Raw genomic sequence first — 24,547 nt, forward strand, 5'->3', positions numbered from 1 at the left:
CAGCTTGAGGCAGATGGATTTCTTCCAGCGGCCTGCTTTGGTCATGCAAGAGTTGCAGCTGCTTGTGGTGGGTGTGCTGTCTGAGAGGGTCAGTATGAGTTGCATGTTGTCGGCATAGGTGATTATGTTGATGTTGTATGTGCAATGACGTTTGCCAGTGGTGTCATGAAGATGTTGAAGAGGGTCAGGTTGAGCGAGGACTCTGCAGATAAGTTCCCCAGATTCTGGGGAGTACAGTGGCAAACTGACTGTTTTGGTTCTTCCAGTAAGGAAGGTGTAAAAGTGAAGAGTGGGTCCTTGGATGCTCTCCTTGTGTAGTCGTTTTATCAGGGTGAGATGAAAGTCTGTGTTGAAGGCGGCTGAAAGGTCAAATGGGATGAGATCTGTTGTTTCTCCTCAGTCGAGGATCGCTCATATTAATTCTTGATGTTGTAAATAATGCGGTCTCTGTACTGTGGTTTGGTATGAAAGAAGCTTGTGTGGTGTCAAGGTTACAGTGAGTTGGTCTATGAGGCGTCAGCTGATGGCTTTTTCTACGACCTGGCCTGGGGGAATGGTAATGAGGTATTGGTCAGTAGTTCGCAAGCTTGGTTGGGTCATTTGAGGGCTTTTTCATGAAGGCGTTGATGGCTGTGTGTTTCCAGGCAGTCTGGAGGTTGGCCATGTTGATGGATGTATTGAGGATGGGGTGAGTGTTCGCTGATGTGAGATAAACCTTTGCTGAAAGCGTGGTGGGGGCAAGGGTCAGACAGTGCCCTGAAGTGGACGGTCTTCTTGATTGCGGTGGTTTCCTCAAGAGTGATGGAGTTCAATGTTGTCAGGGTGTTTCCTTTGTCCGGACTAGGAAGGCCTTACGCAAAGATGATGGCAGAGCTCATTGCAACGTTTTTGAGGAGGGGTGATGTTGCTGGTGGTTGCTGCTATTGTGGTGAAGTCCTTGTTGAGTGCAAAATTTTTTTTGCAGTTGTTCTAACAGTTGTTGATATGTTGAGCTATAGCCTCCCTTTTTGGCTCCCAGATTTGTTGGTCATAGTATCTCTGGGTGGATTTGAACACATTTCTTGTTTGCTTCTTCCGGACTCGTCCTCCACTTTCATTCTAGTTGTCTGCTTTGTTGTGTGGTCATTCTCAGTTTTTCTCTGTGTACTACCTGACTTGCATTTGTGTTCTTCATAGTTGGCTTCTTTTCCAAGAGGCCAAGGTATTTACGCAGGTAGTGATACACTTGTTAAAGCTGTTGATGTCACTAGTTAGTTGGCCAGTGTGCACTTGTTGGTGGTTGTGGACAGCAGAATCCCAATCTGCCTCAGATGTTGCTCCATTGTCGGGTGTCTTGGCAGTTGGTGGTGAGAAATGTCGATTGACAATGGTGTGATTGGTCTAGGCAGCTGGAGTGGGTGCGTGGATTGTGATACTGATGAAAGAGGAGAAAACGGAGTTCAGGACAGGCCCTGCAGCATGGGTGACGATTGAGTCGTGTTGGGGGAGTATGAGGTTTTCAAAGCTTTCAAGAACTGTGGTACAAGGTCAGTCAGATCTTCCAGGCGGAATCTGAGGTCTAATAGGAGTATGTAGGCACTGGATTGTACAAACACTAGCTCAGCTAATTTGTCGCACTCTTGTCCGAGCCAAAGACTGAGCTCGCACCTGCCCAGGCACATCCGAGCATATGCATGGAGATGGGGAGGCTGTAAATCGTCATCCAGTTCAGAAAGCAACATTTCTCATATAGAAGAATGTAACATTTCCTAGCTATGAAGGAAAGTTTCAATTCTATTAGGGACATGCAGGTGAGAATTGTGTTGTACTTCTTTACTTTCCACTCAGCAGCCTTATAAACATTGAAACTATAGGAAACCAATCAAGGACTAATATGCCATGAGTCCGAACAAAAGAATACACTGTGCAATATCGACAGAGCAAGGCACATATAACAGTCCAAAAGAAAACAGTACTTCCTCATTCTTTGTGTATGGATGCACAACCGCACACTCTTCTTTTTTCTTCACTGAAAGTCTTCTTTCTGTTCCACCACTAAGAAGGAAATCTGAAATGTGATACTCCTCATACATTAATGTACCTATTTAGACAACATTACAGGGAAGAACCAACAACATTAATACCCATATTAATACAATGAGTGGGTTTTTCAGATATCTGGAGAACATGGTTAGGGTGGGATAATCCAAACCTGTATGTCCTTAACACAACTACAATTTTGCTAAGAAATGTTACGTTCTATATAAGGACCAGAGGCTTAGATTTAGCTGTCTGAAGCTTACTTGCAACCAGGGATGTCACCCCCATGATGTAGACATGACAAATGTTGATTCTGTAGATGAATCGACCCTTTTCATATATCTTCCGGTTGTACATCTAAAGAGAAGAACACCAATGTCATTGCCCCTCCTACTAAGTGAGTCCAAATCAAGATTTATCTATATCTGCTTCACTGATTATCTACTGAGCCCATCTCACAACTGTCGGAAATGAGACTAGGTCAAAAGTTGTCTTTTTTCAAAATTAACAGAGGACTTGTTCCCGGGGTCCTAAATTCTTCTGTCACAGCTTCATAGGTCATTATGCATTGGATTATATATAGTTTCGGTTTATCTGCAAAAGCTGAATACGATCCAATTCTGATTTTGGGCCTGGTCATCTTTCAAACAGTAAATGTGACTCTTCTGGAATAAACACTCTGGCTGAAATGTCAAAGGCCCACACATCTGGCACCCTTTTGCACGATCTCAGCTACAATAACATGACCGGTTTTGCTGCTATCTCCCTTCTAGACAGGTACTTTCTGTCCTCCCATGCCTCTAAAATATTCAAAACCACATTTACATCACACAACTGGTAGCACTTTGGTTATGGAGGAAGAAATTGTAGCTTTCACACTAACGGGTGCTCTCCCACAGAACCCCATTGAAAAGCATAGGGCCAGTTGAAATTGTTGACTGCCATTTTCTTGAGGAATTTCACAATATTGACAATATTTGTGCCCAAGGGATTTAGATTAGTTTCCAAACAGCAACAGGATTACATCCTCCATGCCAAACTGCTTTTTTACGGGTGAGCGCAAAGCGCTCCGTCCCGTGTTGTAATCTCTCTTTGGGCTTCAAAACACGCACACGTTATGTCAGTGTCTTTCATTGGTTCGTGAGCTTGCTTTTTAAAATCTGATTGCTTTCCTTAGTAAAAGGCATGCATAAGTAATGCCTTTTCGGGTGTTTAGCCCTCCTCAAGCGCAGCGACCAAGCACTGAAAACATACGAGGCTCCACGTTTTCCGTCCGGTTTCTGAACTACTTTTCCTCTTTTTTTCACAGCGCAATCTTTTCCGTCCGGTTTCTGAACTACTTTTTCTCTTTTTTTTCACAACGCAATCTCGCTGCGCAGAAGTCAAGTGCTTTGCATGACATCGACCCTGTTACATAGTTAATTGCACTTTTGCCAGTTACATAGATAATTGCACTTTTGCCGATAGGTTTCACTACGAGTAAACTTTTATTTCCCTTTGTGTCTCTGCTTTGATATGATGGAGGCCGTCAGCTCGCTTATGTGAAACTTTTATTTTTCAGTTCATATGGAAAGAAAAGTCCAGTTAATTATGTGAAACTGTTTTATTTTCATTTTCAATTTATGTGGCAAGAAAAACCCTAAGTCCTGGGTTTCCCAGTATGTTCAATGTGCTTCCACGTCAACCAGGGGAGAAGGTTCTCCCAGAACCAGGTAGTGTGATTCACCTCAATGAATTTTCAAAATATTTGGATGTTGAAGAAATAAGGTTGTACAATCCCAAGAAGATTCCTGCAGAGCTAGAAACCAAATTTGCAATTTCTACATTGGCGATACTAGGATTATATCCTCCTTCCTCGCTCCTCCCCTATACGGAGTCTTGCGATCACCGATATTGTAGAAAAGACACAATTGAGGGTTTCATTCCAACCCTGAGTGAAGGCCTCCATGGTTTTTGCCAAAGGATCTATCCTCCAACTGCACCAACTGATGCAGGTGAGACGCATCCAAATGTAACTCACAAGGCCCTCACTTGTTCAGTATCCATTTGAACACATTCAAATCCAGTTTCCTGGCGTTGTAATCAATGTCTGTTTCCCTGGCAGGTGCTCCTCTGAGAGAGGTATCTTTTAGTCTAGGCAGACATGCCAAACCTCCATGGCCCATTTCCTCCAGTGCTTTAGATTTTGTGCCCATGAGTCTGCTTATGCATCAAACTGTTGATATGTTGTCTAATTTTAGAAACAGTTAGCAGGATAAATTGTCCTTAGTCATTCACTTGACTACAATGGACCCAATCAGGAGTTCCAGGAAAACTGGTGTACATTCCCCGTTTTTGCTTGAACCACAACCCTCCTGTGGTAGCAACCCCGTCCTGTGTGACTCACATCCAACTCTTATTTGGTCCAGAGTACTTACAAACATGGCCCTGCCATTCCAGACTTTCATGTGGCCCAGTCACCACTCAAACTCTATCTTCACCTCTTCTGAGTGGTTGACTTCCTTCACATACGAATCCTTTCAGGAGATGGATGCCCTCCAAGGCTAAAGATCTCAGTAGTGAAGTAGCCCAGAGCAGATAACCTAAATTGATGATGCTAATAACCCAGTCAATCTAGCTTTATATGTGACATGCTGTTGTCCAAAAGCAGGACTCCCAATTCACTCTTAAAGTGCCCCAACATTTTCGGAGGAAGTCTCAAAGTCGGTTAGGCCAAGTCTATCACAAACCTGAGGAATGTAATGCTCTGAGATGGTACTATCGCTGATTCTTCCTCGTTAACAAAGAAGCCTCGCCTCTACAAAAGTAATCATTTGTTGGAAGCCAGGAAGAACAGTAGAACTCGGATTCATCAGGGGTTTGGCGTCTAGATAAATGTTTAAACAAATGTCTCTGGAATGTTGCAAATCTATCACAGGTTTCAGAACCTTGGTGAAGGACCAAGGTGGTGACAAAAGGATGAACGGCAAGGCTATTACTTCATACATTTGTTCCTTCCATCTAAACTGGAGGCCCCTTCTGTGAGGTACAAACATTTGAACTCTGGGATGGATGCCTTTCAAATCTAGTCTTGCAAGTAAATCAATAGTTAGCAGGATGACTGTGAGAAGGTGAATCCCCTTTATCTTGAAATTGTGGTACACCACCCGCTTGCTGAATTTTCAGAGGTTTATCACAAGATCTTTGGCTTTTTCTTTACTAAAAAAACAAATACTTACAAAACCCTTTAGATACAAAGATGTGGGAACAACTGCTCCTTTGCAAAGCAAAGACTAAAACTCCTGGATTAGAAGGACTTTCTCTGTTTGTGTACAGAGATGAGATCTGTTTTTTGCCTGCTATAGATTCCTTTAAAATTATATTTGAAAGTCCATGACTGGATGTACAACCTAGGTGTCCCCTTCACTCTCTTACCACATATGGAAAAAAATGATACCAGCCTTCCTCATGCATTTGGTTAAGACAAATACATAATTCTTACCTGAGATTCCACTGAAACATTAGCAGCATGACAGAATAGCCCTATGCCACCTCGACCATGGACATTAAAACATGTGGAGAAGAATACCCCAACCTTCTTTTGATCACTTTCCTAGCAATTGCACTCTCTTAGAGGCTGGGGAAAAAGGTGCAGCTACTACAACACCCTCTGTCTCACTGAAACACATCTGCCCAAAGGCTTTTCTCATTAATTCTTGGCTTTGTCAGAAGACAAAATGGCATTGGCGAACCTTCTCAACTGGGCCGAATGGGCCTACCTCTTAAGGTGCTAACTCTCCTAATTTGTGATCAATTAGGAGAGAGCAACATCTTTTGGATTATAATGCACAGTTAGCATCCATCCAGATAGCATTTCTAGTAAAACCAGGTTGCCAGTTTCTTTGGCCTCTTCAGCCCTGTCGAAGATCTTTGTGAAGGGGCCTGAAATTTTAAGCAATTTGTCTTGGCATGCTCTGCAAGACCGGTCACTCCTATTTCTGGTACCCCTTGCAATCTTTGTGATGAAGGGGGCTATTCTATCAATATGGGGGAGCTTCACAACTCAAGGGATGCTCCTGGGTAATCTGCCCTAAGGTACAATAACTTCTTTATCAAGGGGTTTCCTGAATCTGTTGCTCACATAATGAGCCACTTTTTCTGCTGGAGTTCATTCTGAAGACTGGGAGATATATATCCTCTAGGCCTAGTATGTCCAAATATTATTTGACAGCTAACCTTACAGAGGATTTGACTTATAGCCTGCGCACTTTCCTCCTTGCAGGTGATGAGTATAAAGTATGATCATTGACAACTGAAGGAATATATATATATATATATATATATATATATATATACACTTTGTTGATTGAGAAATTTGGAATGTATGCCTTCTGGGACACTGGGCAAGCAAGTTTACTTGACTTTGATTTGTAGGTCTGAGATTGAGAGTCAATTTAATGGCATTGGACACTTTTAGATATTTAAACGAGTGATTGGAATATATGGTAAGTTATGAGGATAATATTGGGTGACTAAAGATAATAATATAATCACTTCTAATTACCATATCATATCCATTGTTTTCATATACACCATTATCATGGGATAAGAGATAGGCCTCACATGTGGTGGGCAGATTATGGGTGAAGAAGAGGGGAAAAAAAGAATAAAGAGACAATGGGGACTTGTAGAATAATATGGTCCCAGGGACATGACTAACTGCCTATTAATTTGCTTCACCCATATAGAAGTGATCCGTTCTAGAGCGGAAGAGAAGTAAAAAAAGTCTCTGAATGAGAATACACTTTGGTGACGATTAGTGAGTTTGTGCTTGTTTGATTTTATTGAATGCAGGTAAGTGGTGTGGTTCAGTGATGCCGAGATGATTGTGTGGGCCTATTGGAGTAAGCACTGGTATGACTGATTGCTCACTCTGGGTATTTTTATGTGATGTTTTAATAAAGGAATAAGAGTGAACTCCTCATGGAGTTATGAGTAGATTAGGGAGGCTATATTTAAAAAAAAAAAAAAAAAGGGTTTTAGACCCATGGGAAGTGTAGAAAAATTGGAAATTTATGATTTTTTTTGTTTACTTTTATTCTTGTACATATATGGAATGATTGTGTTGGAAAACATATAATCGTCCTGAAGAAAGTGGTAAAAGGACTGTGAAAGGCCACTGAAGCGCATTGACAAAAGCTGGATTGCTGGACCCATTGGAACTGGCCTAAAATAGATTAAAGACTTACTGCACAAATCAGTTGGCCAGTTTATACCAAGTTTGGGACAGTGTTGGATGATAGACTAAGAGGATGTCTTGTGTTTTTGTCTCTCAAATTATTTGTTTTAGCTTAGATTCCTTCTAGTGGTCCTGTGTAGAGCTGGTAGTTTTTTTTTTTTTTTTTAATAGTGGGTTTATGGTTTTGTTCTATATGGGATTATTTATTAAATATTTTTCCAGATATTCTTTTATTAAGATTGATCATTGGAGTGTATGAGTGTCTTAGTAATGTGTTGAGTGGTGGAGAGTTTTGCGTTCCCCATGGGGTCTTACTTTTCAAATTACTGTGTTTCGGTGCCCTGTCCCCTTGGGATGATAGGTTTAGTGGGGCCTTCTCTTACGTGGTTTTCGGAAGGTACATTCTCTCCAGGGGTAGTCCCATGCTGAAATTCATAGAAAGAAGCATCTTGTGTGGCAAAGCACTGTATCAGAAATGACTGTCTATGGCATTCAAATGCTTCTGAAAGGGGGAGGAGAGACGCAAGCACCCTTCTGGGGTAGAACATTGTGTGTGCCCTGGGGTTTAGTGGGCTTAATATGATCCAGACCTTTCTCCATGGTGGGTGCAAACTCTGTTCTTCAATAATTATGAAGATCTGCCTTCCAGGATCCAATGTTGAGGAAACTGCCCTTTGTAAGGATGAATCTATTGCCGCCACTAAATTATCTCAAGTGGGAAGGTAATATTGTTCCTCAGTCCCCCTCCTCCTCCTGTAACCTTATGATAGTGATCGGGTCTTAATATGACTGCTTATACTGGCACCTTAGGCTGTGTACGTAGATACAACCAACCTAGTGCAACTAGATAATAGATTATAAGCCATCAACTTAGGAACCTCAGGAGTTAGTAGCAGGGGTGTGGAACTTAATAAAATATCTACTTGATCATGGGACAGGTGGCTTCTTATTCTACTTATCCTGTAAAAATCTGCTGGAAAATAAACCCACACAAGCATGGTTTCCCAAGCTTGTTGCTATTAGCCCCCTGGTTGACCCAGGTCCCAGGGAGAATTGTTTATATCTTTAGAAGGGGGAACCCACAGCCCCCACCCCAAGGCTGCTTTCGGACACCCCACCCATAGCAAAAGTAGGGAAGAGGGACCCCTACCAGGGCCATTTATGTAATGGTGAAGGGGGGTGTGCGGCCACCTTCCCAACCTATTTATGGTCCTGGGAAACCTATCCTCCAGGGCTGGCTTTAGCTATGTCCAGGTGGTGCCCACCTCCTGAACATAGGGGTTTCCCTGCCTGCACTGGTGTGGGCAGGGAAACCTGTTTTTGCTCTTGCTTGGCAGGAGAAATTTCAAAGCTACGCCAAGGAAGAGCAAACATTAAAAAAATGCTCCCGCCTGATGAGAACAGATTTTTCATTTGTTTCCCTGCCCCCACTGAAGCTGGCAGGGAAACGGATGAAAAAAAATGCTCCCACCCACAGGGAGCAGCTTTTTTAGCTGTGCCCTGTGGACGGGAGCATTGCTGTCTCCTGCTGGAGGTGTAGAGCTGGCTGGGGCCGCGGGAGCATTGGAGCCCCCGCTGCAGCCTTTAACAATGATGTAGTGAAAGCCCTGGGTGGGCTACATGGCCTGGCACCGAGGAATGAGGTGCCCTGGGCTGAAATCAGCCCCCAGGGTGGGGGGGGCAACACAACCCCTCTTCAGTAATTAGCCAGGCCGCATGGGATTGCGTCCCTGGGCCCAAAATCAGTCTGGTGAGGGGGCCGCGAGCCCCACTCCACCACAAACTGGGTGAAATGTGGCAGCTGGATTAAATGTATGGTAATGAAGTAGTACTTTACATAAATAAATAAAAAACTAAACATTCACTGAAAAAAGCCCAAGGGTGCAGGGACATTATACTAAGGATACAGAATTATAAAAACCTTAGAAATTCACTAAAAACAAAAACACAAACAAAAAAAGGTTTGCAGGGAAATTATAGTTAGGTTCAGATTTTACACACACAACACCATAGAAAGTCAGCAGTTATAGTTATCTCAAGTAACTGTTGCTTGTGCTGAAAGCTATTTATAACTAGCATCCATGCCATGAGTGCTAATTACCCCTCATATTACATCATACATGACATTGTCCATGAAATTATTGATAATATCACTGCAACATCTGCAGTGCGTGCATCTGAGGCCAACTCCTCGCAGACTCCCAACCTAGCTATATGCATGCCTTTGGCCCGCCAAGCGAAAGCAAACATCTATGTCCAGAGCGTGGGCAAGTCAGATCATAAGAATCCTGGGGAATGGCTCCACAAGAGGGGCCATTCCGCCCTTCCTTACTATTTGTATGGGCTGGGCCCAGGGAGGTGGTGGTCACTGGGGCCAAAAAGGGATGGGGGGGGGGGGGGTCGTACCAACCCCTTCTTTTTCTTCAAATGTTTGCCCTGAGAGGTGGTTATCTCCGGGGCCAAAGATGGCCTAGGAAGGGGGCATGCCCCCCTTCCTTTTTCTTCAAATCAGTCTGCCCAGACAGGTGGTGATCCCCGGGGCCAGAAAGGGGCCTTGTAGCACCCCTAGCCATGTTAAACAATCATTTGCAATGCAATGGGTCTTGCATTTTCTTGAGTTAGAGCTACTGACGTTGTAAATTCATAACTGGACTATTCTTGCCACGTAAATTGGTCAACCCTGTCTCATAATTTGGTCTTTTCCTGCCACATAATTCCAGAGACCCTGCATATAACTGAAGCACTTCCATTTACCTTCTTTCTCTACCTGCAGACAAAAATGAAAATGTTGCCATTTAGCATCATAATTTAAATCTACCATGCTAATTCCAATAGAATACCACTTTCATCATCCCACCATCAGAGTTGCTGGCTGCCTAACACAATTCCCAAAATAAAACAGCCATGGAGGAGTAATAAGAGAAATAAACTAAAGAGGTCACCCAGCCATATCAAGAGGGTTCAAACAGTCATAGTGTAATAAGGATAAGTTGGCCTAAATCATGGTCATAACAGCAATAAGGAGAGAGTACTAAAACATATACAATTATCATATAAACCCAATAAAAACCTTTACTAGAAATAAACGTTTGGCATTAGATTATAATGCTCAGAACAGCCCCCAGAGAACACCACAAAGAAAACAGCATTTGTAAGAAACATGGTCATGTAACCATATACTTAGCCCCTAGAGGGCATAACAACATGAAAAAAAAATGTCTGAAAGTATTGCAGTGCAACCATATATTCAGCTCCTAGAGGGCATAGTGCATTACACAGTTTCAGGGCTAGCATGTCGACTGTAATGACAGGGATGTAAAATTCCTATCGCCCAACACCCGGGACATATTGTTTGGTTTCAAGGGCAACAAGTTTTCATGTTTTTTTGTCCTTGGGCTGCCAGTTTACAGAGAAGGGAACCGTCTGCAGTTGACATGTGTCGGCATGTTAATGGTGTTCAAACTTTTATTCATGGCTCATTAATGAGAATATTTTTAGTGTGAGTGCTACAAATAAATGTTTTAAGGTCCCACTGTACTGACAGTGGTTCCAGTAAAAAAAATAAAAAACATAGTGTTCACACGTTTAAAAAGATTAATAATATGAGGCTAAGTATAATGCTCCCAGAACGCTCTCGGATTAGATGCAAATGTTTGCTTTCAAAATAAAAATGTTCCGAAAAAAATTAAAGTAGGAAAAAAACATTTTGATACTATCAAATTTTAGGTACATTTCTTTGAAGCGTCATTTAGTAAAATGTGTTGATGCATGCTAGTATTTCCCAAAAATATTCCTAAGGGAAAATCAGTGTAATAGTTTTCAACACGATTATGGGAAGCATGAAAATAAACAAACACTGGCAAAGCCAAATAATCCAACATTTTTTGAGAGACTTTTGGTTTTGTCAATGCAGGTCTTGTTTTGACATTGCATTTGTAACACTATTGTTGTGGGAGCTGCCAGGCTCTCACGATTGTAACAAACACTGGGAAAAAGAAAAACACTTTTTTTGGTCTTAAAAACCACACATTGCCACCAGTGGTGCAACAAAGGCCCTGCAACCCTCCTCCATGGCCCCCCCTTGCACAACACCTGCCCTGAGTGAGTATGGAAGGTGGGCCCTCCATGTTTTTTGAGGGGGGGGAATCCCCTCCAGTTTCGTTACGCCACTGACTGCCACAGTAGTTTCTGGCACTGAACAAAACTACTATGTGTGCCAATATGCTCCTTCTGGAAGAGCAGAATGAGATCATTCACAGTAAAGCCAGCCGATATATGGAGCGAGAAATAAAAGTTTCATAAAAATGAAATGGCTTTGTTAACACCAGACCTAATTAGGGACCCAATTCTTAAAGAAAGTCACAAAAGTGCACCCATGGTACATGTATTTGAATTAGTAGCTTGCAGGAATTCAAAAGAGTTTACAGAAGTAGACCAGGAAATCATACTCTTAGAAAATATTTGTGAGTTGTATTTTAGCACGAACAAATATGCATTTGTAGATTTGATCAAGTGAAAATCTACTGAGCATTTACAAGTTCACTTTTCCACCTACCACTTTTTTCCCCCAACCCCGGAAGAACTTCTACTTATGCTATTATCAGAAATACATTTCCAACCTTTATCTTTATGGGAAAAGATTAGAGGAGAGCTGGTTAACATCCTGAAAACTTGCAAGTTAGTAGCTTTGCAGGCTCAAAGGCATTCCAGCCCTGGAACTGTTGCTTACTACTTCCTCCAACCCCAGTATGTACATCTACGGTATGTTGGCAAAATAAGAAAATTGCTATAGTAGGGAATGGATTTGCAAGTATTCAAGCCCTACTATAGTAGTAGCCCTGGCATAATCAGAGAGGCTATTATTAAAGCTCTTACATAATGAGATTGCTGCTATAATTTGTTGCAGCACTACATGGCACCAAAGGGACAAGTAGATTTTTTTGTTTTTTTTAACAGGACAAGCAGATTTAAGAAGCAACATCCATGGACAAGTAGATATTGTATTAAATTCCACAACCCTGAATGATATTACAAACAATAACCCTTAAAACACAAACTTCTCTCCGCTGTAACACATAAGCTCCAGCCATGAGAGAGATTAAGAAGACACTGAACGCAGGGAGGGGTTTATCATTTTGGGGTCTCATACTAACCTAATGTAGGGACCCAGAGATGATTTAGACAGAAAGGGCAGGTTGGGGTGAATGTTTTGAAGGTAGCCCATTGTCCTAGAACCACAACAGGCTGTCTTACGGGCAAACATGTTTTGTAAAACAATGCCCTGCAAAGCATTATGGGATGACTGAGTGCAGCAAATATTGTAGTATGATGAATATAATGCTCACAACAGCCCCTGGAGGACACCACAATAAAAATATAATCTATAAGAAATGTGGTCAAGTAACCACATAATTAGCCCCTAGAGGACATAACCAGATGAAAATAGAATGGCACACAGTAATGTAGCACAACCATATATTCGGCCCCTAGAGAGCATAATACCTTACATATTTTCAGGCTTACTGCAATACTAAGGCCCTTAAAACACAAACTACTCCAAGCTGTAAAACAAAATTTCCTATCCCTAAAAAGGGACTAAATGGTGGGGGGTTATTATTTTGGGGCCCCCTCTAAAACGAGTGTGGGGACCCCTATATGACCTAAACAGAAAGTGTGTGTCATGCTGAAAGTTTTGGTGGTGGTGGTCCCATTGTCCTAGGACAAGAAAAATAATGCTTGCAAAACATTATGGGGTGACTTTTCCCCAAGTGCAGTGATCATTGTAGTATCAGCTCTCCCGCTGTGCCGGGAGAGCAGCATTGCAGATTTCTGTGTTTTTTTATGTAAAGCATTTATCAATTATAAGTGTTTTTTTGGAAAGCTATGGAGAATGAAGGGGAGAGCCAAAAGAAATGGTTTGATTAGGTAACAGTGTGAACAATGTGACCAGCGCTCCAATACCACCAATGGAGCTTGCACTGTTGGTGCGGTTTGTTCTGTGAGGGCCATAGCTTTCATGGAGCACGAAGGGGAGAGACAAAAGAAGAAAAAAATAGTTCACCCACGCTGAAGTATATCCGTAAACATTCAATTATCTGTGTAACAGGGTCACTCTTCAAGGCGGTATCAAAACCACCCCAAGGCAGGACAAACGTAAAGCATTTACCAATTACATTGAGGGATTTTTAATAGGCAAGCCCACAACCAAGTGAAAGTGATGGGTATGAGGTGGGCGTGGTTAAAAGCCCATAATACTTACAACAGCTCAAAGCGCTTGTGAGCTCGACCTAAAAATGACCCTCCTCTGGGGAAGGTGGTAGTCCCCTGGGCCACAGGCCCAGGCGGGCCCCCCCTCCCCTTGGAAAGGATTGCCCTTGATCCAGGGAGGAGGTGGTTCCCATGGCTATAATCGGATATATACTAATTTAATGTTGCCCCCAGACTTGAGAGGGAGCTCAACTGGGGATAACTGGGATGCACGATACTTCTTACAGTGTTCCATTATGCTACCAGAAGCCAATAAACTGTAAATTTAGATAATACTTAGAGGTTGAAGACCAACAAGTATGTGATTGATAAATTGATTTATTGAAAAAGCTCATGAGCAATGCTAAAATTGGCCACTCCAAGCCTAAAAAAACTATTATCGATCTCCATGCCTGCCGGTTTCCGAAAGTGAAACAATTTGAATAGTGTCAAGCAACAAAGAGACGGATTGTAGCAATGTGGGGAAATTAATACTTTGTAACAATAAAAAAATGTATTTGCATGGGAAATGCATGAGATATTTTGTGTGAAAAGTATCTCTTCACCACCCTTGACGCAATCACGCCAATATAAAGCTGTTGGTAACGGCCAGCAACTGCATCTATCGATCACATCTGCCCTATACCCATGAGTAAGCACAGCTACCTGACAGTTTTAGTAGTTTCAGCCAAATCCACAGAACAAAACACTTAAAACACAGGCCAGACTTCACTCACACACACTTCAAGTGAAGCTAATGCTTAAACAAACTATCTCTCACTCAGTTTTTCTTCAAGGTACGCAGAGGAATAGCAACAAAGCCCATTAGGAGTAAACCTGTGGCTCCGTCACATGACATCAAAAAACTCCCCATACAGGGCGCATGACAAACAACACTGGTCCATCTATGGTATTCCACAGAGTAGCTTGCTATCCCTCAGCAAATGTGCTTTGGTGCCTCGTTAGGAGTAAGAAACGCAGTACAAACATAACTATAGTACGGTACAACACACTCAACACTATAACACTGTGCTGCCACAGTGATGGCAAATCTCGATTGACACAACCTTTCCCCGCCTTCTACAAATGTACAGACTTTGCTTAAAACCCGATTTTAAGTTTTTTTTTTTTTTTATTCTGACCCATGCACAAAAGGATGTTTCACACAGATATGAATTTTACGCCATACATCAATTACCACATTGGGCAATATACACCTGACAGATTTCACCAGGAAACAATATGAGGGAATCTATCAGGATAAAAAGCTAAGCCTAAAATAGAAAACAATAAGAAATAGGTGTGGTAAACACTAATGACATGTTAGGCTTTACTCTGAGCTGGGGAACTCAGAGGAAGCTAATTACGTTACCCATTAAACATCCCTCACACCAGAGCATGGGTAATTACTATGTGCACTAATTGTCCCCCAAATGCTACACAATTTGGACCCATGGCAGGAGTCTCCAAATCTGCTTTTTATACTTCTATTGTGATGCTATCCAGACACCCAAATATATAGTTTATAACATATTGGCCTCAGTCTGGGGTCACCAAGCCCACTTAGCCTATTTTGACACCTGATATTACTTCAAAGCCCCTAATAAATCTCCACCAATGGCCTTTCCTGACATTGCAATTACATATTATAAGCAGAAAATAAGAGGGGGTTGGGGGAGAGAGAAAGAAAGAAAAAAAGTGAGTGAAAGAGAAAAAAAGAGAGAAAGAGGAAAAAGAGGAGTATGTGTGTGGTGAGAGGACCCATCTAGCCTTACCATTTTTCTGCAGTCACAAGCTACGTCTGCTCTTGCACTATAACATCATAGACAATAGCTAAATAGGCAGCAGATATAATGCGTAAGTACTGATGATACACTAAGACCTTCAGCCTCACCAGTGTCAAATCTCCTGCCTACTATATCCTTATAGGCAATGCTTAGAGGGCCCATTTACAACCAGGCAGGCAGTCAGCAGATATGCTAAGGAGCCTATGGCCTCCACCAATCAGGCAGAGGACGGTCCACCCTATTTAGAGATTCCCACTCACCTGCAGTGAAGGGTTTCTGTATTGTGAGGGTAGCTGTCGAGATAGCACACCTATTGCTAAGGTACTATTCTTAAAGCATCCACTGAGCCAATCTCATGTTATTGAACAAAAAAAGGACCTCAAATAAAAGAGTTTCCTCCCAATGAGTGGAGGCCCTTCTACATTTTCTCAGCCTGTATCCTCCATGCTATGGCGTCAATATCTTCCTTCCCTTTCGCTGCTCCCTTCATTTAGAATGCACTTTGACTTGGCCTGTACAAAATAGTGGACCATGCTATGTTTTGGAAAGGTCTTAAAATTAATCTATTTCAGGGGCTCTATTTATATCTTTTCTGATATTGCTAGTTTACTGCCAACAGGCCTTGGAGTGATCACTGCACTTTAAAAGTAACAATTCAACTCTTGCATATGTAAGTATTCAATATATTTATTGGGTGCCCTCTGGCACTAGACATAGAAACTATATGGGCGTGGCTTTTGTCGTTTGATGATGAAGCATTGCCACCCGATAGTTCAAGTGTCTGTTGTCTGACCTACTGGTAAACTGAGATGTTTCAAAGCTATCTGACTCAAGAACAAATAATTGATGCCTAACCAGAGGTTTACTTCTGCCAGATAATTCAAACACCTCTATGATCAGTTTGTGAGAGTACATTATAAGGCAAATGTGGAATTTTCTTCAACGCATCCCTTGTGTGTTTTTTCTCTGGGATGGTGTCTATTAGGAGGCAGTACGCCGGCACCAGCAATTTGTAGGCCAAGGCTGTGTCCTGCCTCTTCAAACTAATGCAGTTTGTCAGCAAAATGCTTAGGAAACAGGATTGAGAAATCTACTGGCCCACTCTCATGATGAGTCAGAGTGAGTCAGATTTTACAAGGGCGAGCTACTTTTAAGGTCTAATGGCCCGTTCTGGCAAGCATAAAAAGACTAGGTGTTCTGTTCACTCAGAAAGTTTAATGAGCAATCAAGAAGCATTTATCTTATTTGTATATTGTCATATGTGTGCTGCATTCAGAGACAGAGGTCAAAAGTCAGTTTGTGTATTCCTACATTTACATTTCTTTCTCTGACTGCAAAGTTAAAGGAATTTGTGTAAAGTGAACTGTCTGACATGGGAGCTGTGCAAAGAGTGTAAGATGACAGGCTGCAGGATATCAGATTTTTTCTAACACATTTAAATAGCTAATAAGTAAACTGTCCAAACATTACAAAAAATATTCCATTAGTTATGAAACCATAATGTTTGTAATTCTGTGTGACGAAAAACAAGAGTTTTATAGGATGAAAATAAATCAGAACACTATCCTTGGTGATGCACAAATGATTAGGAATTTTAGCTCAAACCCAAATTCAACACATTATGTTTATGTGATACATGCTACTGCATGCTAGTTGGAAGTTTTGTGGCAATTTCATTAGTGAGGTGCTGTCTGTAAATGGTACTGCACCACCACATCATGCTTTAGTAATATCTTTATTAAAAGTGAGTTTTTAAATATGAATACAGAAACATTCCTGCCCCTGCCCTGATGTCAATGCTACTAGTAAAATAAGAGGAAGGTCAGGGGTCACGTGTACCCTATATGTGAGCTACATTCTTATTATACACAGAGCAAAAAAAAAATTGTATTAAATACAACAAAATAGTTTTTGCACAGCAGAAATGCTAAACTTACATATTTGAAGGTGTTCTCATATGTGATAATGAAGAAAAAGGCAGCTCTGTAAAAATAAATGTTTGGCTAAAGGTCACACAATTTTATAACAGTTCACAGGTCAAGTAGATATTAAAGTTAGTAAATCTGCAGGTCTAGTAACATTTTCATGATTTTCCGAGGCCTGTGAAACCTTATTCTGCTGGCAAAGTAAGCTCGGCGCTGTCAAAAACAACATAACTATGATACTTGATATAATAGATGCAATGCAAAATGACTGCACAATGAAGACACTACTTTGTGCACTGCTCTACGTGTTCTGGAACTCAAAGGAATGCTTGTATCCACTGCAAGTTAAAACACCATTATTTTGAGGGAACTAACTACCCTTTTGCCAGTTCCTTAATCCTAGTGGCTTCCTGCATGAATATAACTCATTAATTTCGTAGAACTGCTCAATGTGAGGCACTTACAACTATTTTCTTTTTATTACAATAGCACAGATTACTGGAAGAATTATTAACAGACGGTAATATTACCAACTGATCAGTACTCAGTCAATTACAGAAGGAATGGAAGATGCATTAGGAATAAAATCCATGACTTGCCAGCCACACATCCACACAAGTTGTGTTAACCCACTGAAATCGATATTGTGAGATCTGTCTGTACTTGTGCAGCCTCAAACAAGCATAGGTTGCAATATTACGATAAGCAGACAGAAAATGTACTTTTGGTTAACAGTGAGACAGAAGAGTCTCTCTGAAGATCAAATGATACAAACTCACTGTCAATGCACATTTTTTAAATGCCTAGTTTTCTGATGACTGAATGTTCTGGACACTGTCATTAGTCAGTTTACGTGAATAGCTTTTTTGCACAAGGCAGTGACTAAATTTGCTCTAATTATATATTTTTTCTGTTTTATTGTATGGCTTACTTTTCTAAAGGTGAAACAATAAAGGATTGATTGAAAAGAAATTGGCAAAATGTGCCATTGCAATGAAATCACTTCTATAGTGCTTTGTATTGAAATCTGTAAAAGTTGCTTCTTGTCAACTCTCTCACTCTCCTTTTTAGGGTCGATCGAGCAAGCGCTCCAACCTGCTGTAATCTCTCTGTGGGCTTATAACCACAACCACGTCACGTCTGTCACTTTCATTGGTTCGTGGCCTTGCCTTTCAAAAATCGCTTGATTTAATTTGTGAAAGGCATGTGACGGCACTTAGCATCAGAACCAGGCATGAATCTGCCCCACCTGGACCTATGATGGACATCCCTGATTTAGAGGACAGCTGGTAAATTAAAACTGGGGAGTAAATAACTTGAGGGCGCGTTACTACAGCCATTCATAGCTGCATCCTCGCTCGAGCAGTTGCGAGGTGCAGGAGACATTTGTGCTAATTACCGAAGGGTGAGCTAATGTTTCTTTCATGCCTTCTGGTAAAGACCCCAAGTGTGTGAAATGCTTCAGAAAAGGAAATTTATAGCGACGTGATTATCTGTCATATCTTCCACTCAAGCACCAACATGTCCATTTCCACATAAGGCACCTACCTGGTGCATATTTTTCAGATTCAGGTTATAATGGACGTTTAGGCATGAGCACACAAGGACCGGAGGTGCAGTTGGTATGGTGTCAAGGCAGGCCTCAACTGTGACTATCTATCAGTAATCTCCATAGCGGTCTCATCAGGTCCTTGTATCTGGAGGTGAAACATGGGAGTGTTTGTTTAGTCTCTACTGCTTCTGACATGGACTAATACAGAGTAGGGGCTTTGTTGATAGAAGGCTCCCGTTTGCAGCTTTTGACAAGGAAGGGAAGCAGCATGCATCGTCATAAATAAACACCTGTCCTTGAGCATAAATCTAGGATACTTGCAACAAATCATAAGCTTGCAGTACGCAGCGGTGTAGAAAAAGTTCCATAGGCCTTATTGCAAGCAGGGAAAAATACTCCCCTGACCACTGACTGGAAAGTGAATTGCAGCAATAAGCAAAATTAAGTGCTCCTCACCCAAAAAAAAAGAGCACTGGTCTCTGGTGCCACTGCGACTTCTAAACCATTGATAGCCACAACCCTGGAGGTGCATCTCACACAGACAAAGAACTATCAGAAGCACACAACATCATACTGGGCCATGTTTCTGCCCCCAAGCCAACCAAAGGGGCAGGCACATGCCATTTAACTGTTATGACAAACTGGCTCCACAAAGGCACGTGTGGTAGAATCTTAAATTCTCTGAGCCAGTTCACCTCTGCACTACAGGAAAAGTAAGAGATGAATTGAGAGCCCTCCTCGTTGAAAGTCGTGTGTGCCCTCACTCCTGATATCGGTGGAAGACGTATTTAATCTAGGGATGAAGATATTTAGGCAGATGTATAATCCTAATATTATGAACAAATATACAACCCTGCACTTCAATTTAACAGCTTGATGCAGTGCTGGACTGGAACTACTGACACACAGTCTGGGAAGTGACATTGTACTAGGGGTGTCGTGAAAGGGGGAGCAGGAGAGGACAGGTGGCTAGTGTCTCATCTACAAATGTCCACCTCCAATCCCATGTGCCTCACCACTGGTGACAATTCAGCCACGATAAAAAAAGGCACTGCCCTCTCAGCCAGGAAATAGCGATGCTCTTCTTGTTTAACATTTCACGTGTTATATACAAAAGTGGAGGTACACAGCTGTCAAAATACAAACAGGGCCAAAGTTAAAGAAAATACTGTGCTTGTGAGTGGGTGTGTTCTAAGAAAAAGATGGTGCTGAAGAGGAAAGAGAGAAAGTGTAAAATATAAAAAAAAAAAAAATTTAAAAAGATATGAGGCAGAAGTGAGTGCAAGTGTCTAGCCGAGAGACTGCAAAGGAGTTATGTGACGAGAACAGGAGAGACAGACACTCTGAACACCACTACCTTTTCCAGAGGCCATACTAAGGTTTACCTCAGTCTGCTTAAAACGTTTAAATTACTGCTTAAGGAGAAGATTGAATCTTTTGAATCGTCTCCGGCAGAAACAGAGATGTAAACTTCTAATTGGTGACAATCTCATGGTGAGCAGTGCACCTGCTCAAGCACCTTTGAAATAAGCCAACATTATTTTGAATCCTATATATTTTTTAATCTCTTTCTCTTTGCTATCACGCACTGCGTGCTTGTAATACAATTTCAAAATTTGGGAATGCTTCTTGACTCTACACCTCAGACAGCGACCAATCCTGAAAGAAAACATATTTCTCAGTTTGTGGTAGAGGGCTTGTTAGGTCAGCCATAGCAGCGCACAAACGCTGCTTGTCAGACCTGTTGGTATGTATTTGGGCTTTTAACCAGGCCCTCTTCGCCCATCACTGTCACTGGTCCGTGGGCTTGCCCTTCAAAAATCCTTTGTTATCATTGGTAAATGCTTTACGTTTGTCCCTCCTTGGGGCAGTTTGGTTACTGCATTGGACATCGACCCTCTTACATAGCTAATTGCACTTTTGCGGATACATTTGACTGCGAGCTAACTTATTTTTCCTTTTGTGTCTCCTTCACGCTCTTGCCATGGCACTTTGAATCACCTCGCTTATGTGAAACTGTTTTACTTTTCATTTTCAATGTGGCAAGAAAAGTCTGGTTAGGAGTTAACAACGCTAATAGCTCTAACTCTAGCAAATGCGAAACTTATTGCATTGCAAATGCTTGTTAAAGATTTGTCAGTATCCTATAATCGTTGTCAAATCCACTAAAACATGCTTGTTGTGATCATTGTGGGTTTGACCTTTATGTTTAAAGTGCATAATTTGTCACTGTATTTTCTTGTAGTCGCTTTAATATCTCTGTCTTACTGTTTGAGGTCGTAGCCCTACCTCCATTGGCTGACCGGTTAGCCCTCATCATCCTCAACCCCCTCTCCTCTAAGTGTGGGTCTAGGTGGCGTCCCTGGCTTCTGACTTACCTGCAATACTTATTATTGCAGCACCCGCCGAAATTTGTAAAAGAGGAAATTTACTAAGTAACAGAAACAGATCCCTTGATTAATCTCTCTCTCGGTCCTTATGTATGCTGTACAAAGTGGGCCCTGGTGAGTCCAGGATACTACAATTGCCAGTCATCGGTCCTAGCCACTCATATCGTGAAGTTACACTACCTTCATCCCTTCAAATTTGCTCTTTTACACATCCCACTTCCCTCTTACCCCAGGCCCCTGTCCAGCCGTGTACTCTATTTCCAGTTGGAGGTCCTCTCCGCCGCGACAGGGCTCAGCCAGGTTGACTTCCAGCTGCTCCCCATAGCGGGTGAAGGGCTGCACGGTGTGCTTCAGCACCCGGGACTCCAGGCCAGAGGATCCAAGGGTCCGCACAGTTCCAACGCGGAGGCTGGGGTGCACGTCCAAGTTCAGAATGGTTTCACCATCCTGGAGACAGCGCAGCTCCCACTTTGCCGAACCTCTCAGCTCCCGCTGCCCAAAATCTACCTCGAGGCTCAGGGTCAGTTTCAGCGGCTTGAAGGCACGGAAGCTGGAAGCCGATGCAACGTCTGTCGCACGGTTCGAGTGCAGGGGCCGCGGAGACATGGTATGAGAGACGGGAGATTTGAAGACAGCACTCCCTGAATGAAGGGAAGCGAAACCTCAAGACAAGAAGGGAGCGAGGAGGCGGAGACAAGCACCTCCCCAGCAGGACCATTGTGACTTACGTACATACGCCCCCCCCTAGCACGTGCACTACGGAGTGTCACTAGTTTCACTTTCAGTTGTTGTGCCGGGCGGAGAGAGGGGAGGGGCGGTGACGGACGTGATTGGTCAATATTATGCAGATTACCATTGGTTTGCTGTTGTGCCAGGCTACAGGGCAGACTTGGATTTGCTGAAAGTATAACAGCTTCAACTGCTGCCCAGACAGCATGCAGATTTTCCAGCAAATTGGTAAAGTTTTTTTTTTTTTTTTTTTTTTATACATTGGTTTCCCGAACTTAAAAGTGCCTTCAGAACAGTTGCCAAGAATTAATTAATTATACATAGGAGTTTAGTTTCTGTCTTTAGAGTGCCTTCATGTGTCACGTTTCCACGCATCTTACATAAACTATTGGCATATCCGTTAAGCCTAGTGGGTTCCCATTCAAGGTGAAGTCAGACTTTTGAAAAGGTGACTCTACTTAAGTGAATTTAGAATTAACAGTTTTTCAAGTGTAGATTCAAGCGCAAAACGAGAGTGACCTGCTAAAGCAGGTGTTTAATAAAATATTAATGAATATTCATGTATTTTGAATAATGAATGCGCATAGAAAATGTATTAATACAGAGAAAAATAATGCACGCATTTGAAAATGTGTCCACGTGAGTGGCCACTAACGTTCACAAAGTGTTCTTAATAATAGCTTATTAATATTAAATATGGAGCTTATGTTTGATTAATGTAGTAAAATGTCATATTAATTATGTATTAGCTTTATTAATTGTAGGCCTTAACTTAGCGGAGGTCTTTGCCTAGTTGCACGGCCTCTTTTCAAGCTGTATTTCTAAACCGATTAATACAATTTTTGCTTACAGAATTAAATTGTAATATTCCACTGTGCTCACCAAATGTACTCGTAGCTAAAAGTCTTTCTCATGAGAACCGCTGTAGAAGATGTTGTTCTTGTAAAATGTAACAGATGTGTAAAATGTGTAAGACTGACTTTCTCAGGAGGAGAACAATAGAGACACTGACTGGAGTACAAGCTGCAACAATATTATTACCCGACGAACCGGATGATGAGGACATTACATGAGAAGCCAATCAGCGACGTGAACTGTGTACTAGTAGAAACTGTAAACTTGATATTTTAGTTTTATTGGACAAAGTGTGAACATGCAATCCTTTGACCAATAGGGACTTGGGAAGTAATTTTAGGAAATCTAACTTAGCTGAACTGCACCAAGAGGAGATGCGTCATTCTCCCCATTCTTCTCGTGGGTTTACCTCTATTCTTTCGAATTTCTTAACCTTTTCGGTGCAGTGGCCGACGCCCACACACCCTCCCTGGTGCGGGTCACGACCAGTGGCTGACACCAGGAAGGGTATTAATAAATCCTCGGGTGCGTCGCACCCGAGGATTTATTTATTTTTTTAACCTTTCCCCGGGAGACATGGAAGCTTCCGTGTCTCCCCCCTTACCCCCACCTGCCCCTTGCAGCCGCTTCCTGCTTCGATGGGGAAAATGGCCTTCCCCACGTTCGGGAAGGCCTCGTAAGAAAGGGGAGAGTCTCCCCTTTCTTACGAGGCCTTCTGAAAGTGTTTCCTGGCCCCCGATCGCAGCACAGCTGCGATCGGGGGCCAGGAAACACCACTAGACGCCAGGGATTTCACTTTGGGGTGGTTGCCCCCTCGGAAAATGGGCCGCCCCCCCCCCCGGGCATATTTTTTATTTAAAAAAAAGGTAGGTGCCCCCTGGGGGATTTTTTTTTTTCTTTCCCCCCCCCCCCAAAAAAAAAAAAAATATATAAAATAAAATGCCAGTTGGCAGGGTGACCCCCTGAGGGGGCAATATTTTTTTTTAGATGTTGTAGGGTTTCCCTGGGGGCCATTTTGGCCCCCAAGGAAACCATACAACAACTAAAAAAAATAAATCTATATATATATATGTATATATATATATATCTATGTAGATAGATATATCTATGTACATGGATATATCTATAGATATATCTATGTAGATAGATATATATATATATAGAGAGAGGTAGATCTATATATATCAATCAAAGATTTATAAAGCGCGCTACTCATCCGTGAGGGTCTCAAGGCGCTGGAGGGGGGGTGGGGGGAGGGAAAGGGGCTGGGAGGTTCACTGTTCGAAAAGCCAGGTTTTGAGGCCCTTCCTGAAAAGAAGTAGGTTTTGGGTCTTGTGAAGGTGGGTTGTGAGGGCGTTCCAGGTTTTGGGTGCAAGGTAGGAGAAGGATCTGCCCCCGGTGGTGGTGTGTGTGATGCGGGGGACAGAGGCGAGAGAGAGGTCAGCTGAGCGGACGTTTCGTGTGGGGGTGTGGAAGGTGACTCTCGTTGAGGTAGGCAGGGCCTGTGTTGTGGAGTGATTTGTGTGTGAGGATGAGGATCTTGAAGGTGACCCTTTTGTCAGTGGGGAGCCAGTGGAGGGATTTGAGGTGTGGAGAGATGTGTTCGTGTCGGGGGAGGACGAGGATGAGTCGTGCTGCTGAGTTCTGGATGCGCGTAGTTTGCGCTTGAGTTTTAGAGTGGTGCCGGCGTAGAGGGCGTTTCCGTAATCAAGCCTGCTGCTGATGAGTGCGTGAGTGACAGTTTTTCTGGTCTCTGTGGGGATCCATTTGAATGTTTTTCAGTATACGGAGTGTGTTGAAGCATGAGGAGGTGAGAGTGTTGATTT

At 42.4% G+C, this 24,547-nt stretch overlaps 1 protein-coding gene across 1 annotated transcript in view; it reads right to left on the minus strand.

The window, feature by feature from the left end:
• RNPEP (arginyl aminopeptidase) overlaps window positions 1-21,929 on the minus strand; it is a 208,487-nt gene extending 186,558 nt beyond the window's left edge. Inside the window, exon 1 of the mRNA XM_069238946.1 lies at window positions 21,366-21,929. Within this exon, the coding sequence (XP_069095047.1) occupies window positions 21,366-21,743 (378 nt within the window). The 5' untranslated portion in view covers window positions 21,744-21,929. The remainder of the gene's footprint in view (window positions 1-21,365) is intronic.
• Between the last annotated feature and the right edge of the window lie 2,618 nt (window positions 21,930-24,547).

Source organism: Pleurodeles waltl, chromosome 6, assembly GCF_031143425.1.
Source record: "Pleurodeles waltl isolate 20211129_DDA chromosome 6, aPleWal1.hap1.20221129, whole genome shotgun sequence".
Classification (NCBI taxonomy): Eukaryota; Metazoa; Chordata; class Amphibia; order Caudata; family Salamandridae; genus Pleurodeles; species Pleurodeles waltl.